The sequence below is a fragment of the Cetorhinus maximus genome, chromosome 3 (assembly GCF_964194155.1).
Source record: "Cetorhinus maximus chromosome 3, sCetMax3.hap1.1, whole genome shotgun sequence".
NCBI lineage: Eukaryota > Metazoa > Chordata > Chondrichthyes > Lamniformes > Cetorhinidae > Cetorhinus > Cetorhinus maximus.
In genome coordinates this window covers 103,777,066-103,795,988 of record NC_135881.1, presented here as the reverse complement: position 1 = coordinate 103,795,988, position 18,923 = coordinate 103,777,066, and the positions used below count along the sequence as shown (strand labels likewise).

Genomic DNA, 18,923 nt, shown 5'->3' with positions numbered 1-18,923 from the left:
CCTTATAAAACGAGTGTGTGGAGATAAAGAGATGCTGGACATAGGAATTGGAGTTGCTGTAAGGTATATTATACTGGTTGGAATTTGAAATGATTTTGGAGGTTGCTAAGACTTTTTTACAGATGGAAAATGTAACCCTGACTGGTTTACAGAAATTAACCAAGAGTAAGCTAATGGAATTGGTGGATAAATTGGAGTTAGAATTACCCAAAGGGGCGAGGAGAGCAGACATAGTTGAGATAATGGCGCAGCACTTGAAACTGGAAGGGATACTAGAGAGACTGCGTTCTCCAGGGGGTGAGTCACAGCTGGAGATAGAGAGGATGTCAGTTACAAATGAAGAAGCTTGAACTTGAACAAGCAAAGGAACTGAAAAATACTTTAACAAGAGGCAAAAGAAAAAGAGAAGGAAAGAGAAAGAGAAGAAAAGGAAAAAGAGCAAGTATTGCAAAGAGAAATGGTAATGTGAAAACTTGACTTCCAGAGGAAGGGGTTAGCAATGGAGGAAAGACAAAAGGAACAAGAAAGGGATTGCCAGCTTAAAAGGCTGGACCTTAATGAGATCTCTGATGCTGAAGAAAGTGTTGATGATGAAAAAGCCTTCAACCTAAAACCTAGTGGTGAGATGTTAAGTTTGTACAAGCTCTCCCAAAGTTTGAGCAAAGGGATGTAGAGGCATTCTTTATTTTGTTTCAGAAAATGGCTAGGCAAATGAAGTTGCAAAAAGAAATCTGGACATTACTTTTACAGAGTAGTTGGTAGGTAGAGCTTATGAGATTTATGCTTCACTTCTAGAAGAGTTGTTGGTAGATTATGATGCAGTGAAAAATGCTATTCTGACCATATATGAGTTAGCCCCTGAGGCATACAGGCAGAAATTTTGTACTATAAAGAAACAGCCTGGACAGACCTATATCGAATTTGAAAGGGTAAAGCAAAATAATCTTGACCATTGGATACGGGCATTAAAGGTAGAGGCAATGTATGAAGCTCTTAGGGAAATAATTATCTTGGAAGAATTTAAGGATTCATTTCTCCCTGTAGTTAGAAATCATGTTGAAGACCATGAGGTTAAAACAGCTAGACAGGCAGCAGAGATGGCAGACAGTTATGATCTAGTCCATAAATCTAAACCCTTTTCCCGTCATTCCCATAAACCTGAGAAGGATAGAAGATGGGAAGGTGAAAGGAAGGCAAGTAGCCAGGAAAGAGGAGGGACAGTTGGGAATTCCCGGAAAATTTATCCTTAGACCAGAAAGGAAGGTGCTGAGGGTGGAAGTGAGATTCAAAAGCCTAAATGTTTTCATTGTTTCATTGTAACAAGGTAGGACATGTTAGGGCAGATTGCTGGAGATTAATTGGTAGCCCTATTGCAGTAGTACGAATGCCAAAGGAATCCTCAGGAAAGGTTGCATCAGAAAAGGAAACGGTTGTTCCAACTGTAGCTGTGGTGCGGAAAGGTGTTCCCTCAGATATGGGTGAAGATAGTCCAGAGAATTCTTCTTTAATTACTGGTGAAGGAAGTCAGGCTAACAGACGGTCTGGATGTTATGTGGTGAAGGGAGAAGTGTTCCCTTACTCCTCCAACAAAATAAGTAAACAGATTAAAATCTTGAGAGATACAGGGGCAGATCAATCATTGATGGTGGTTGGTGATAGAATTTGTGTTCCAGGTAGTTTTATTTTTTAAAAATTCATTCACGGGATGTGGGCTTTGCTGGCTGGGCCAACATTTATTGCCCATCCCCAGTTGCCTTTGAGAAGGTGGTGGTGAGCTGTCTTATTGAACCACTGCAGTCCATGTGGTGTAGTTACACCCACAGTGCTGTTAGGGAGGGAGTTCCAGGATTTTGACCCAGCGACAGTGAAGGAATGCCGATATATTTCTAAGTCAGGATGGTGAATGACTTGGAGGGGAACTTTCAGGTGGTGGTGTTCCCATCTATCTGCTGTCCATGTCCTTCTAGATGGTGGTTGTCTGGATTTGGAAGGTGCTGTCGAAGGAGCCTTGGCGAATTCCTGCAGTGCATCTTGTAGATGGCACACACTGCTGCTACTGTGCGTCGATGTTGGAGGGAGTGAATGTTTGTGGCTATGGTGCCCATCAAGTGGGCTGCTTTGTCCTGGACGTTGTCAAGCTTCTTTAGTGTTTTGGGAGCTGCACTCATCCAGGCAAGTGGGGAGTATTCCATCACACTCCTGACTTGTGCCTTGTAGATAGTGGACACGCTTTGGAGATTCAGGAGGTGAGTTACTCGTCACACAATTCCTAGCCTCTGACATGCTCTTGAAGCCACAGCATTGATATGGCTAGTCCAATTCAGTTTCTGATCAATGGTAACCCCCAGAATGTTGATAGTGGGGATTCTTTCAGTGATGGTAACGCCATTGAATGTCAAGGGGTGATGGCTGGATTCTCTCCTGCTGGAGATGGTCATTGCCTGACAATTGTGTGGCACGAATGTTACTTGCCACATGTCAGCCCAAGCCTGGATATTGTCCAGGTCTTGCTGAATTTGGACATGAACTGCTTCAGTATCTGATGAGTTGCAAATGATGCTGAACATTGTGCAATCTTCAGCGAACATCCCCACTTCTGACCTTATGATGGAAGGAAGGTCATTGATGAAGCAGCTGAAGATGGTTGTGCCTAGGACATTACCCTGAGAAACCCTTGCAGTGATGTCCTGGAGCTGAGATGACTGACCTCCAACAACCACAACCATTTTCCTTTGTGCTAGGTATGACTCCAACCAGCGGAGAGTTTTCCCCCGCTTCCCATTGACTTCAATTTTGCTAGGGGCTCCTTGATGCCCCACTCGGTCAAATACAGCCTTGATGTCAAGGACAGTCACTCTCATCTTGGGAGTTCAGCTCTTCTGTCCATGTTTAAACCAAGGCTGTAATGAGGTCAGGAGTGTAGTGGCCCTGGCGGAACCCAAACTGGGTGTCAGTGAGCAGGTTATTGCTAAGCAAGTGCCACTACACAGCACTGTTAATGGCCCCTTCCATTACTTTACTGATGATGGAGAGTGGACTGATGGGGCAGTAATTGCCGGGTTGGATTTGTCCTGCTTTTTGTGTACAGGGCATGCTTGGGCAATTTTCCACATAGCTGGGTAGATGCCAGTGTTGTAGTTGTACTGGAACAGCTTGGCTAGGGGTGCGGCAAGTTCTGGAGGGCACGTCTTCAGTACTATTGCTGGAATATTTTCAGGGCCCATAGCCTTTGCCGTTTCTTGATATCACGTGGAGTGAATCGAATTGGCTGAAGACTTGCATCTGTGATGTTGGGGACCTCCGGAGGAGGCCGAGATGGATCATCCACTCGGCGCTTCTGGCTGAAGATTGTAGCAAATGCTTCAGCCTTAACTTTTGCATTGATGCGCAGGGCTCCTCCATCATTGCTGATGGGGATATTTGTGGAGCCTCCTCCTCAAGTGAGTTATTTAATTGTCCACCACCATTCATGACTGCATGTGGCAAGACTGCAGAGCTGATCCGCTGGTTGTGGGATTGCTTAGCACTGCCTATCACTTGCTGCTTCTGCTGTTTTGCACTCAAGTAGTCCTGTGCTATAGCTTCACCAGGTTGACACCTCATTTTTAGGTATGCCTGCTGCTGCTCCTGGCATGCCCTCCTGCACTCTTCATTGAACCGGGGTTGATCCTCTGCCTTGATGGTAATGGTAGAGTGGGGGAAAAGCCGGGCCATGAGGTTACAGATTGTTTTAGAGTACAATTCTGCTGCTGCTGATGGCCCACAGTGCCTCATAGATGCCCAGCCTTGAGTTGTTAGATCTGTTTGAAATTTATCCCATTTAGCATGGTTGTAGTGCCACACAACACGATGGAATGTGATGGACTTCATCTCCACAATGACTGTGCTGTGGTCACTCCTATCGATACTGCCATGGACAGATGTATCTGTGGCAGGCAGGTTGGTGAGGATGAGGTCAAGTATGTTTTTCCATCTTGTTGGTTCCCTGACCAGCTGCTGCAGACCCAGTCTAGCAGCTGTGTCATTTAGGGCTTGGACGCTCGGTCAGTGGTGGTGCTACCGAGCCACACTTGGTGATGGACTTTGAAGTCCCCCACCCAGAGTAATTCTGCGCCCTTGCCACCCTCAGTGCTTCCTCCAAGTGTGGTTCATCATGGAGGAATACTGATTCATCAGCTGAGGGAGGGTGGTACGTGATAATCAGCAGGAGGTTTCCTTGCCAATGTTTGACCTAATGTCATGAGACTTCATGGGGTCTGGAGTCGATGTTGAGGACTCCCAAGGCAACTCCATCCTGTCTGTATACCACTGTACCACCACCTCTGCTGGGTCTGTCCTGCCGGTGGGATAGGACATACCCATGAATGGTGATGGTGGTGTCTGAGACATTATCTGTAATATATGATTCCGTGAGGATGACTATGTTATGCTGTTACTTGACTAAGCTGTGAGACAGCTCTCCCAACTTTGGCACCAGCCCCCAGATGTTAGTAAGGAGGACTTTGCAGGGTTGACAGCGCTGCGATTGCCATTGTCGTTTCCGGTGCCTAGGTCAATGCGGATGGTCCGTCCAGTTTCATTCCTTTTTTGTGATTTTGTAGCAGTTTGATACAACTGAGCAGCTTGCTAGGCCATTTCAAAGGGCATTTAAGAGGTCAACTACATTGCTGTGGGTCTGGAGTCACATATAGGCCAGGTAAGGATGATAGATTTCCTTCCCTCAAGGACATTAGTGAGTTTTATGAAAGAAAAGTATTGATAAGAGGTATTAATAGAATTTATGAACCTGTCTCTTTGTGTGAAGTTAACTTACAAGGTCACTTTGTAAATGGAATTGTTACGGTGGGAATTATTCCCAAATCACCTATTGAAGGGGTATTTTATTCTGGGTAATGACTTGGCTAGTGGAAACACTAGTGTGGCAACGACTGTATTGCTGATGGCAGTTGATGATGTTGATCTTAACCAACTTCAGAAAGCTACTGTGGCCAAAAATAAAACACCTATTGCAGATAACAAGCAATTGAAGGAAAACCTGATTAACATAGAAAATCAACTTTCATGTATGACAGAGAAGTTTGCTAATGAAAGAAGAGAATTGTTGAGAACAATTGGGAATCTGTCACTGACAGTAGAACACATGACTGAGGACTTGAAATGTCTAAATGATAAACTTGTAGAAGCAAATTTAACAAAGGTCAATCTTCAGTTAAAACTTGATGAACTTAAAGCATCAGAAGTTGATAAGAAATATTGTGGAAAGTGGCTTAAACAAGAAAAGGAAATGTTGGTAAATCAGAATAATTGGTTGAATGCAGAATTAAAAACCAAATCTAACAAACTGTTAGAACTTTGTTGTGAAAAGAGCAATGAGATTCTCGAACTTCAATGGAAACTGGAGAAAATGAAGGGGAAGATGTGTGATATGGAGTGTCATGATTCCAAAGTTGTTCCTGTAAATAAAAACTCTTTGCTGAATTGTGGACCAGTTGAGCAAAGAACTGGTCCAAGTAAAATTACTGATATATCAACCTCAGTAATGGACAATATGAAAACAACTAAGTGCGCGCAGAACTGGAAATCAAGAATTGCCAACAAAACAAGCTGAATGAGCAAAATAGCCTGGAAAGGTCAATGATCAGAGACTCTGATTTACAAGTGCTTGCCAGTGCTAATATACAAAATACAGCAACTGGAATCCAAGAAAGTGGACAGTTCGAAAAAGACCATTCAAAGCCTGGAAAGGAGTAGCATGATATAGTTTGTGGATTATGCAAAAGAATTGAAGGTTTGGAATGAACTATGAAACTCCACAGGGAGAACATAATTGACATTGTTCAAAGAGAAGTGGAAAAGACCTGTTCTAAATGGGATCTGGAGAAACAACAATATCATAAAAAGTTTAAAGATCAAACCAAGCAGGAGGACAAAACACTTTTGTATGAACGTAAGAAGCATCTCAATAACATCCTTGAAACGGCAAAAAGAAATTTTGACCAGAGAAGAAATATATTAACTCACAAAAATGCCATTTTTATTTTGCGAAATCGAAATGAGAATTTACCACATTTGAGTTTGGAAAATGAGCTTGCGGATGGAATTACGCCTGCAACTAACGAAAAGAAAGATTGGGCTTAAATGAATCATTCTTTGCTGAGTTAAAGACTGGAAATAAGAGGAAAAAGAAACTTAAAAGTTGAGTTACGATAATACTATGATGTACAAATTCTACTAATCTTATTACTTTTATTAATTTTGTTTAAGTACGTTTCTGTAAATGTACGATAATGGGTAATTGTGAAACAAAGTGGAAGGTTTATTTGTATAGTATGTAATAAGCTATTGTATTAGATATTAGATGCTTATGATGTTTTAAGTTTGTGTGAGGCAGATGTATTGGCAAGGCCATTGTAAAGAAACTTTCACTGTTGTGAAGCTTTCTTTCCTCCAAAGGGGAGGGGTGTTAGGAAATAGAGATAGTTTAATAAGCTATCTTGGTATTTGTGGGTGTTAGGAATACGTTTTAGCTTTAATATTTAAGTTTGATTTGTATTTCTGTATCTCTATGTTAAGAAAAGGTCAATTGAGTTTTAGTTTCACTTTGAAAGGTGCCTGCATTTCTAATGAGAGTTTTACGACTGTTGCAGCTAAGTTAAACAAACAAGAGTAGAAAAAACAGTGCTGTTGCCTAGCAACAGGGGTTCAGAAAGGCAGGTCCCTCCCGTAGACACACACAAAACGAGCTAGAAAAGCAGTTTTGAGTTCAGTTTGAAGACTGCTGCCAATCAAGAGCCACCTAGAAGGGGCAGATAGCCAGTCCCAAGCTAAAGAAGAAAGTCCCCAAAATCCAGGGGAGTGGAACAGGAGAAAGTCCCAAGAAGACCTTCTAGTCAAAGGAAGGACAGGAACCTGGAAAAGGTCCTGTTCTGTGGAAGTGAAAGTAAGGAGCAGAGAGAAAGGGTCCCAGCTTCAAGCTTAAAGAGATAAAGGCTTGTGAAAAGTCAGAAGGTCCAAAGAGGCAACCGAAGGTCTGTAACTCTTTGCTATGGGCATGTGAAGCAGTAGTGTATTGTTGACAGCTGAGTTGGTGAGAGAGTGGGTGCATGGAAGACAGCTTGAAAGCATGTGGTGACCCAGGAGAAAGGAACATCGGAAAGAGAGTTCGAAATCCTGGCAGGTGAATACTTGCAAAAGGGTCTTAAAGAAAGCATCGGTTTGGGAGAAGATTCAAAAGCGAGTTCTTGGAGAGTGGGGATTGGAAATCCTCGTGTGAAAGGCGGAGTTCAGTGAAACTGGTTGGCTCATGATGGGACAAGCGTCTGGGGGGAGTTGATGAGAGATCCATAGCATTTGGTTGAGGTGGCCTCTGTCACTTGGTTTCAGAGTGTGATATGTCTGACCACAGGGTGCCTATTGGTTTGCATGGACTGTGTACTTACTGTGAACATTAGAGTATTAGATCATTGTTGTAACTTGTGCTATCCTTACAAATCTGTATATATCTGTAAAGGTATAGTTGTGGGTGAAGGAGTATTGTAATACAATTCATCTTTTCTTATTGAATAACTGTTTTGTTTTTGTGCTAAAAGTTCATTAGCTGGCTCCGGTGACCCTGTTCAGTGGCCACTCTCCACTTTTCTAAACAAACAAATAACTGTTAGGATCTATCAGCTTGGTTCCACCCTGGGACCAGGCTTGTCCAGTGGTAACATCAGCTGGGGATCATAACAACTTTCTAATGTACTTATAAGCAAAAGTAAGTCTAGCCTAAAAGAAAGGAAATCATGCTCATGAAGGAATGCTCCAGAATCTGCAAAATAAATTAATAGTATGTATGAAATCCTAATTGGAAACACAGAAGATCCAAATAATAAATCTTCGTTCACATGGAAAAGAACATATCTTTTTATTGGATACACTCCAGAATATTCGACCATTTTTGTTTGCTTTCTCCATTATTTTTACTCTATCCTGTTTTGTTTCTTGGTAATTATTGATGCCCCATTTCTCTTTCGCTGCGACTCTGTTCAATTTTATATGGATCTGGTGCCAATTTTCATCACTTTCAAGGTTTCAGGAACATCTACAAAAATTCAGAAATGGATTTGCCTGGGATATTACAATGTCTCCTGATTTTCTTTTTTGTTTAAGTAGCTTTAATACTTAAGTATTGTTGCACTCTGTTACATCATTGTTGTTTAACTAGGAAATATATATTCCTTCATTGTGGCAAGTAACATTCATGCCACACAAGTGCCAGACAATGACTATCTCCAACAAGAGAGAATCTAACCATTGCCCCTTGACATTCAATGGCAACGCCATCCCTGAATCCCCATTATCAACGTCCTGGGGGTTAACATTGACCAGAAACTGAACTGGACTAGCCATGTAAATACTGTGGCTACAAGAGCAGGTCAGAGGCTAGGAATCCTGTGGCAACTAACTCACCTCCTGACTCCCCAAAGCCCGTCCACCATCTACAAGGCACCAGTCAGGAGTGTGATGGAATACTCTCCACTTGCCTGGAAGAATGCAGCTCCAAAAACACTCAAGAAGCTTGACACCATCCAGGGCAAAGCAGCCTACTTGATTGGCACGCCATCGACAAACATTCACTCCCTCCTCCACCAATGCACAGTGGCAACAGTGTATACCATCTACAAGATGCACTGCAGGAACTCACCAAGGCTCCTTAGACAGCAGCTCCCAAACCCACAACTGCTACCATCTGGAAGGACAAGAGCAGCAGATAAATGGGAACACCATCACCTGGAAATTCTCCTCCAAGTCACTCACCATCCTGACTTGGAAATATATTGCTGTTCCTTCACTGTAGCTGGGTCAAAATCCTGGAACTCCCTCCCTAACAGCACTGTGGGTGTACCTACACCATATGGACTGCAGCGGCTCAAGAAGGCAGCTCACCACCACCTTCTCAAGGGCAATTAGGGATGGGCAATAAATGCTGGCCTAGCCAGTGAAGCCCACATCCCATGAATGAATTAAAAAAACAACCAGGAGTAAGAATTAAAACATGCAAGTAAAACTTCACAAGTAAAATCTCATTTAAACCTCTTAAATTACTGGAGTTGTCTAACTGTGGAAAACAGAACTGACTCATTTTGCTGAAGAAAGGAAGAAACAAAGGTAACAGAGTGATCTGTCCTACACCACAGAATCTGAACTCCCTCAAAGTAGGGTATATTTGCCAATGCTTGTTAACATACTTCTGAAGGTTTCATCAGATGACCTCTCACCTCCACAATCCTACATTTTTAATAACTACTAAATCAAGGAGTTCAAAAAACTCTTTAAAAGCACAATGTTGCTCACAGCAGTGTCCAGAAAATCAATCTTTAGTCCCTGGAGATACCAGCACTATCCTGAAGGGTTGGCAACCCTATGGTAAGGCCAAAATCAATCCTTTATGAACATTGACAATAAGGTATTATACCATTTTTGCTTATATTTAATGTTGCTGCAAATACTTTGTTTTTATAGGGTAACATAGGCTACACAGGCACCAAAGGCTCTCGAGGATCTACTGGAATTGGAATTAAAGGTGTCAAGGTAGAAATTATTTGTCAATCTTTTCATCATTGCAAAAAGCAAAATAAGAACTGTCAAGCTGCCTCAGTGGGTTAACATATAATGTTACACCAAGCCATTTTGATTAGGAAGACTACAGGTCAAATCCACTACAGATTTAATCTCATTTGAGTCAAACACAGCATTGTGATTGGTCTCAACACTGTTGTACAAGGGAATATTTCACCAAGAATCCCTTTCCTGATTACGATTCAGCAACAACTGTTGAAGTGGATGTTTTTGAGAGCAGAATGGGTTTCACTTCCCATGCTTCAATAGCTTGCTAACACTGGGTACGTTTTGACACCTAGCATGTTTCATGTGGGTTGGGAGGGCAAGTGCGAAACACACTCACAGGTCTTAGTTTGAGGCTCTGGGGTATTTTAATTCCTGGGCCTCATTCCCTTCTGCCAGTCAGTTCTCCACCAGAAATAGGTGGAAAGTGGCAGCTGGCTGACAGCCAGGAGCAAAGGTTTGGGCAGCCAGAGTCTGGAGTTTTCTGTTAACGCACATCCAAAACATGCCACATTTACATGAAATTAGCTATATAACCTCATTCTCAAAGGGTTATTTTAATGTATGGAGTTGGAAATGTACCCATGATTACCCAGTATGTGTGAGGAACTGCATCAAAAGTGTACTTTTGGAAAATAACCCTTTAACCATCTGTAAAATCTCAAATCCAGCAACATCACCATTAAGAGAGAGAAAGTAGGGAGTTTCCAAGTTATACTACTCAATTAACTGATTTAAAAAATGAAGAATTCAGACATCAAGCAATAATTTACCACCAAATTTGCAGAAAAAGCCCAAAATATCATGGTGGTGGGTGAAAGAGGAAAAACTTACAGTAAAGGCACAGGCATTGCAAATGGCTCATGCTTGTCTTTATTGTGGTGATATAACTCAACCTAATGTCTGAAAAGCAGTACTTGAAACTCCTTCAGTTTTTGAACAGTAGGGAAAACATATCTGAAATAAAATGAAGATAGTTTTATGTTCTGTTTTCTGCAGGGTGATATTGGACCTCCAGGACCATCAGGACCTATAGGCATGACAGGAATTGGGTTGCAAGGTGAAAAGGTAAAGTAACAGTAACCAACCATTTATTGATAATGAAGTGTATGAAAAGAATTGCACCTAGCATGTACTTCCTGTTTGCTATATTTACTTCCTGATCTTATTATTCATGGGGTCATGCATTGGTTAAACCGGTGGCACCACACTTGTGCTGTGATACCTGGGTATTATCTAATGTGTGGTTTCTGTGTTTACCGTTCCCCATACTTTTCAATCCTCCTAAGACTAGGCATTTTGTGAAAGCTGAACTGACTCATTTTGAGGAAGGAAGATTTTTACATTTTCATAGTATGGTTGTAGTCTGAGCTCTGAGGTTCAGGTCAATTCTTCTGAACTCTCGATGGTGTTGCTCCTTCCTAGGTCTTCTGCTTCGGAAAGGAAGGGGACCTCCTAACTATTGTTTAATGCTTACGTTTCCCACAGTGCCTGTCTTCACCAGCATGGCTTGCTATTTAAGTCATTCCTGCTCTTGTTAAACCTTCTCCTAGTTTCTTTCTGACAGGGCCTACCTCCTCATGCAGCTGAAGGTTTCCTGGTTCTGGATCACTTGTGCTTACCACCTTTCCTCATGCACACCAAACACCCTGGTTCAGCAGTTTCAGGCTCTGATACTCCTCATGTGCAGTCTGCCTCCCACCTTGGTCACTCCTAGTGGCACTGTTCACCAGTTTACTGGCTACTTATTTTTTAAAGCATGCAGAAAGTTATTTTATTCTCAGAACACACTATCAGGGATGTCCAAATGTCCATAGTAAGCAGCTTATCTATTTTCATCCAGGTTGTTATTTCTGTGGCAGTGGTGACCAGTACACTGCATAGGAAGACTGTGAGTGTTGGAGAGATCCATCCTGAATGGATTTTGTTTGTTTCTGTCTGTACCTAGTCCAAAATTAATTCAATCAAAAGTTTCTTAATAGGTCATAATAGTTGCCTTAAATGTTAATGTGTGCAGATAAACAGACCATGTGAAATAAAAATGTAATTACTTTGCTAAATCAATGCAGTAAAATGTTGTAGGAAGTGGTACACCTGGGCATTCATAACCCAATTCATAAAATGTGATTTGAGATGTAATTTGAGAGATGGCTTCAAAGGCATGGTTTATCTTGAAAGAATACCTATGGTATAAATCATCGATCTGGTTGGGAGAGAGGATGTAATCAGTGGCCATGTGGGCAGGAAGGCAATCAGTGACCTGGCAGGTCTGCTCCTCCTGGCACCACATTCAGGTAAGCGTGAAGACTTTTCTGCTGGCTATTGCTATGTTGTACTATGTGAATTCAGTACGTAGTAAAGTGCTGGGGCATTCAAAAATTGGGTCCTACGGGATGTGCAGGATCCTAATATAAATAAATTATTTTGCACTAAAAAATGCTACTCACTTCCGCTCCCATCAACCATTTCCAATATGGTTGCGAGTGCACTTCTGGCTGAAAATGTGCACACGCTCCCTGTCTACCATTTTAGAAGCTTAGTAGGCCAAGTAGAGCACACAACTAAGGGCACTGCATGGCTATAATTCTAGGACCCTCATAATTTATCTTTGATCCCTTTTTCTTGTCCTTTGTGTGCAGGTTATGGGTGATTCTGCATATACAAAGGACAGGAAAATCAATTCTCTGAACGCTGAGGTTATCTATGTACAATTTTGCATCATGAGTAGCTATCAAAGAAGGCTGTTTAATCCAAAATGCCTGGAGATCAAAGTATGAATTGACACATTCTGCCACTTGTGGTGAAACAGTGATGAAGTTGCTTAGACCCTGTCCTAATAACAAGGGCAGAGTGATTCATAGGGGTGGGTACATCTCTGTATTTGCCTTGATCTGTCAGCAATAAAGTCAGGGCAGCAATTCAGATGGAGGACTGTGTTTCACGTATAAGGACAGCTGTACTCCTTCAATGTGTTCTCATTGAACTGATCAGAAATGGCAGCCTATAGTCAGCTTGCCTGATGTCAGAGCCACATAACTATGGAAAGCCAGGTAGTACACTTAGTAAAGATTGCATTTCCAAAATCCAAACGTCCTCTTTCTCATATCAAACAAAAGATACAAACAACCCTTTTTCCTAACGAACAAAAGCACATTTGCATGCATGATCCTGTGTGACTGTGGGCTACCCAAGTTACCCATTATACACCCACTGTTATCATGCATTAACAACTGTTTATTCTATTAGTCTTTCTCTGCACCTGCATTGCACACATAGGGTGGAATTGTCCAGTCCCAATGGCGGTGGGTGTCATGGCAGGTGGGGGGAACAATATGGCGTGAGGGGCAGAAATCAGTTTCACGCCAGCATGAAATCATAGTGGATCATTGGATGGCATTGGATGGCATGGTGGGATGCAAATCCCATTGGGGGTCGGCACGAACCCAATTTGCACCCCGGTAATGGGATGCAAAGTAAGGCCTGACTAGATTCGTCCCCCACATGCCCGAATGCCCGATTTACCATCACACCGGTGGGAAAACATGCTGGCCCAGGACACGTCTGGACAAGTGTGACATGCAGGAGATGGGACTTATCATTGGGGCCTTGCTTAGATCTCGGACATCCAAGGAGAAGAAGACGCTGGAGCCGGGACCTGGAGGAACACGTGCTGGGTGGATCAGCATGCACATGGCTCCACCACAAAGCAGCTCTCTGAAGGTGGGAGGTCCACGTTGATGCTTTGGGTCTGCTGCGGAACATCACGGTCTTGGCCATGGGCTGCTATGGATGATCAGCGAAGGCCGGGGAGAGAAAGGTCTCACTGTGAGTGGGAGAGGAAGATGTACCGGGGGGGTGGAGTGAGGAGATTTGGAGGGGTGGGGGGATGAAGTTGTCGAGGGGGGTGAGGTTTGGAGGAGGGCAGACTAAGGTGTCGGGGGGTGAGGGTGGGATTTTCTGGAAGGTAGGGAACGTGAACATTCACCTGGACATCCTGGAATTACAAGGTTTCGCGTTGGTAGGTTACAATGAGGAGGTGGATGCTGAAGCCAGGGGGTTCCACATGGATTGGGGAAAGGACATGGGTGACTTGGGGAGGGGAAAGGATGGGGGAGCTGATTATAAACTTCACTACAACCATGGTTTTCAAATCATAACTGAGTGGAGCCTCGTGTTGGATGGGCGAAGGTGCTGTATGGGTGTGTAACCAGTGGGTGTGTGGAGTTGCATGTCAGCTCTAATGGACAACTGAAAGAGAGCTCCAGCAGGCAGCATTGAAAATGCACAGGACAGTAAGATGAGTGTGATGGATGAAGGCTCCGCCTGTGTGGGAGAGTGCTTGAATGAGGTTCCGAAAGGCACTGCCACACACACACTTCTCCCTCCAAAATCACTCATGGTCTGGTTGTGTGAAGCTGAACTGCTCGTGATGGGGGGTTGGGGGAGGTGTGAAATACAGAGGGAGGACTTGCGAAGCCTGTCAATGAAGCTGAAAGACAACATTACACATTATAATCAGAAAATATGTTCACTTTCGCTGAATAAAGTGACAAAAAGTGTTCACCCGTGCAACCGTTTGTGATCAGAATTTCTTCACTTTTCTAGGCCTACCATTTCTTCTAGGTTCTGCCCTGACATCTGCAGCAGGGGTGGGGACAGCCTGGCAATGGTTGGCCCTGTTGCCTCTTCAGTGTGCATCCTCTGGAAAGCCAAAGCCTTGAGGGCCCCGGCTTGCTTCAACTGTCCTCCTGTGGGCCAGCTGTTCACTCTGAAGTGACAGAGGACGAGGTTGAGGGGGTCACAGGCAAAGGGCACTCGGAGGGAGTGGACAACCTCTTGGATTCCTGAGTGGATGACCCAGGGGTGTCCAGCTGTCTCTCCTTCTCCCTTCGGGTGCCCGAGGGCCCCAGCCTGAATCTTTGAGGGGAAGGAACAACTGGAGGGACATCGAGGTGCCCCGTTTCCCTCTCACGTTGCAGGAACTCACCCATGGCTACTGCAATGGAGTGCAGGTCTGCGCCCATCTCCGTGTTCTGCTAGACCAGCGTCTCCATGGCGTCCGCCATCCTTCTCATGGAGTCCTTCATACATGCAAATGTGGACACCACTTCATCAGAGAACAGACGGACACACTCCTCGTATGCCATTCTGTTGAGGGATTCCAACAGCCCTACGTGATGTTCCCCCACATTCTGCTGACTCTCCACGATGAGTTGGAAGGCCGAATCCAGAGGCTCGTCATCGGACTCAGACCTCACAGATGCCTCGTCCTCAACAGTCCTCCGAGTGCCAGGGAGCTCAGCTGAACCTGCCTCCTCCTGCTGTGGACATGTGTCCGTGCGGTAACCACCAGATTGTGAACTTGAACCTGCTCTAGATCTAGGTCCCATCGAGGTGTGTGTCTCTGCGCTGGTGCAGGTTGTGGGTAAATGCTGTGACAGGTCTTCCAAGCTGATTATTTCCAGCTCTTCAATGGAGGAGGTGTCCTCTTGGCTGGAGGTGAGTATGTGGATGGAGCTGAGGGACTGACAGGTTGAGGATGTCAGTTGTTTGGCAGAGCTCCCCGTGAACCAAAGTAGAAATAATGCATGGCAGCAGAGTCAAAAGCAGGAGAGAGGCACTCACATTTGCGTTGAGAGAGGGATGATGTGGTGTAGGATGCTCATGTGGGTGTTCGCCGCCGACCTCACTGTCACCGCAGGCACAGTCCACGTCCTCACCATTCAGCGCAATGGTACACTCCTCAAAGTGAGTGAAGAGCCTAACGTGTGCCACTCTATCCCTGATCTGGGACCTCCCCCTGCTGATGTGAACCAGCTTCTCCTGCATGAAAACAGGTGGAGGGAGTGTGAGCAGGACACATGACACTGTATGGAATGTTTGTGTGGTGAGTGGATCCATGGACAGGATGAGGACACAAGCTCCAGAGGACATGACCCTGATGGAGATGTGTGGGTGTGTGTGAGAGTTAGTGGTGTTGTCCCTTGAGGTGTGAGATCCATATGGATGTGTGATGGGTTTGTGAGTGTGTGAGTTGATTGTTTTAGGAACAAGAGATCCTGCTGTGAGAGCACGTCTTCTGAGAGAAGAGAAACCTACGTTCCAGAAAACTATTGACATGTCAAGAAGCTCTGAGTTAGCTAATCATCAATTGAAGTGTATTGATGCGAGAATCGATGAGGTTTTGCATTATGCTGAGAGACAGCCCAAGCCTTTCAAGCACAAGACAATGATTGAAAGGAAGGACAACTTACAGAAGAGCCAGCATAAAGATCAAGGCCAAAGTATTGTGAAGGACACTACAATAAAGAAAAGGAAGCATGTCCAGCATGGGGAAAGCAGTGCTCTAACTGAAAAATGCTGAACCATTTTGCACTCAAGTTTCTTCTGGAAAGAAGAATAGCAAGCCAATAAAGGTGGTTGCTGCAAAGATGTCAGACGATGATTCTGCTGAATCACTCTACATCCTGGAACAAGTTGCTGTCATCAAGTCACGGGGTGAGAAAGGGTTTGAGACTGTTGAAATGATGACTGCAGAAGGAGAGCATCAAGTTGATAAAGTGTCAGATAGACACTGGTTCTAAGTGCAACATTATGAGCTTCTCAGACATGTGTAAAGTTGCTCAAGATGATGACCTGAAAATGAAGCTGTCAAAGATAAGGTTGAGATTCCATGATGGAATGATGCTCACCCCATGAGGACAAATTAAGCTGAGATTCCAATACATGGGAAGGAAAGAAGATCTTCAGTTTCAGATAGTGGACACTGAACAAAATCCTTTCATCTCAGCTGAAACAAATCAAAAGCTTGGATTAATAACAATTCACGTACGAGAAGAGATTTGCAGTGTTTCGGATGACACTAAGCTAATCACTGCTGAACGGATCCTGACAGGCAAGCGTTTTGCTCAGATCAGACAAACTACATAACAAGATGCAACTCTTCATGTGCTACAGGAAGTTGTGATGAAAAGATATGCTGAAACCATTAAGGGCGCATAGGTTGCTATAATCTCGCTCCTTTTAGGCAGCCTCTTGGGGTTGAGGATGACTTGTTCCCATTCTGAAGTTCGATGGGTTCTGAGATGGCTGATAAGTCCAATGCGCGATCTGCAAACTCTGCCACGTGTGGTGCTTGAAGGGTTGGGTAGATAGGTTGTTTTGAGGTTTACGCACTCCCTCCAGCTCCGTGCCTTTGCTTCTGCTCGTTCCCATGAAGTCTCTTGATGTGTTCGGTGCCTTCCCAAATGAGACTTCTCCATTTTGGTCGGTCACAAGCAAGGGTCTCCCATGAGTCTGCGAGTATGCTTGACCTCTACAGGGATACTTTGAGGACATCCCTAAAGCGTTTTTGTTGTCCTTTTGAGAGTCATCTGCCACAACTGAGTTCCGAGAGAGCAATTGCTTTGGGAGTCTGGTGTCAGGCATACAAATAATATGTCCCACTCAGTGGAGCTGGCTTTGAGTGAAGCAGTAAATGTCCAAATGCAGCAAGACCTGGACAATATCCAGGCTTGGGCTGATAAGTGGCAAGTAACATTTGCGCCACAGTGCCAGGCAATGACCATCTCCAACAAGAGAGAATTTAACCATTGCCCTTGACATTCAATGGTATTACCATCACTGAATCCCAAACTATCAAAACCCTGGGGGTTTCCATTGATCAGAAACTGAACTGGACCAGCAATATAAATACTGTAGCTACAAGAGCAGGTCAGAGGCTAGGAATTGTGTGACAAGTAACTCGCCTCCTGACTCCCAAAAGCCTGTCCACAATCTACAAGGCACAAGTCAGGAGTGTGATGGAATACTCTCCAGTTGCCTGGATGAGTGCAGCTTCAACAGCACTTAAGAAACTTGACACCATCCAGGGCAAAACAGCCCGCTTGATTGGCACCCCGTCCACAAACATTTACTCCCACCACCACCAACACACAGTAGCAGCAGTGTGTACCATCTACAAGATGCACTGCAGAAACTCACCAAGGATCCTTAGACAGCAGCTTCCAAACCTACAACTGCCACCATCTAGAAGGACAAGGGCAGCAGATGCATGAGAACACCACCACGTGGAAGTTCCCCTCCAAGTCACTCACCATCCTGACTTGGAAATAAATTGGCGTTACTTCACTGTCGCTGGGTCAAAATCCTGAAACTCCCTCCCTAACAGCACTGTGGGTGTATCTACACTACATGGACTGCAGTGGTTCAAGAAGGCAGCTCACCACCACCTTCTCAAGGGCCATTAGGGATGGGCAATAAATGCTGGCCCAGCCGCCAAAGCCCACATCCCTTGAATGAATTTTTTAAAACTAGCATCTCGATGCTGGGTGAGTTAGCTTGGGAGGGAATGCTGCTGTTGAACCTCTTTTCTTGTCACCTGATTTGGAGGATTTTGCGAAGGCACCACTGATGGTATTTCTCCAGTGCTTTGAAGTGCCTGCTTCAACTTACCCAAGTCTCTGAATCATATATAGGAGTGCAGGGATCTCTGCTGCCTGGTCAACCAGGACCATAGTCTCGGATTTGAGATCCTGGTCCTCAAATACTCTTTTCCTCAGTCAGCCAAAGGCTGAGCTGGCACATTGGAGGCGACATAGATGATGTTTCAATCAGAGAATATTGGACATACAGAAAGGATGTGATTACTCAAGATGGCATTTGTAGGAAGAAACTAGAGCCATTGTCCCTAGAGAGGCAGGAAAAGAGAAGCTGGAGCGCATCCATGCAAACAATCAAGGAATGGAGTCCAGTCTGAAGAAGGCTGTAATGAACATCAAGCATAGCAAGTCAAAGAGCCACTCATGACTCATGACATCCCAGATAGACCATAGATGAAGCTTGGAGTAGACCTCTTCATTCTCTTTGGACCTGTGAGTAATCTCATCACAGTTGACTATTATGCAGACTACTGGGAGTTAGATCAGCTGATATCAAAGATAATGTGATCGTAGAATGCACACTTCAGTCGTCTTGGCATTCCTGACATTTTGATGATCGATATTAGCCCTCAGTTCGTAAGTGAAGAATTCAGACTCTTCATGAATGATTGGGAAATTCAGCACTACACATCATTGCCACACCATCCCCAGTCAAATGGAAAGGCTGAGGCAGCATTGAAAACTGCCAAAGGAATCATCAAAAAGTCAATTAAATCCAGCACAGGTGTGTACAAGGCAATCTTAGAATGGAGAAATACACTGACTGAAGGCATGGAAAATTGCCCAGTCCAGCGTCTAATGTCACCCAAACTACTCTTCCAACAGCTGAAAAAGTATTGAAGCCATATGTAGTAACGGACGTGAGTGACAAGATCA

The 18,923-nt window shown here is 44.2% G+C and overlaps 1 protein-coding gene and 1 long non-coding RNA gene across 2 annotated transcripts in view; one reads left to right on the top strand and one right to left on the bottom strand.

Moving 5' to 3' along the window:
* The window catches only part of LOC144678832 (uncharacterized), a 330,763-nt gene that overhangs the window by 187,298 nt on the left and 124,542 nt on the right, over window positions 1-18,923 (top strand). Inside the window, exons 15-16 of the mRNA XM_078538787.1 lie at window positions 9,505-9,573; window positions 10,606-10,674. Of these exons, the coding sequence (XP_078394913.1) occupies window positions 9,505-9,573; window positions 10,606-10,674 (138 nt within the window). The remainder of the gene's footprint in view (window positions 1-9,504; window positions 9,574-10,605; window positions 10,675-18,923) is intronic.
* Window positions 7,948-18,923, bottom strand: part of LOC144678833 (uncharacterized) — a 50,512-nt gene continuing 39,536 nt past the window's right edge. The window contains exon 4 of the long non-coding RNA XR_013576190.1: window positions 7,948-8,083. This is a non-coding gene — a long non-coding RNA (uncharacterized LOC144678833). The remainder of the gene's footprint in view (window positions 8,084-18,923) is intronic.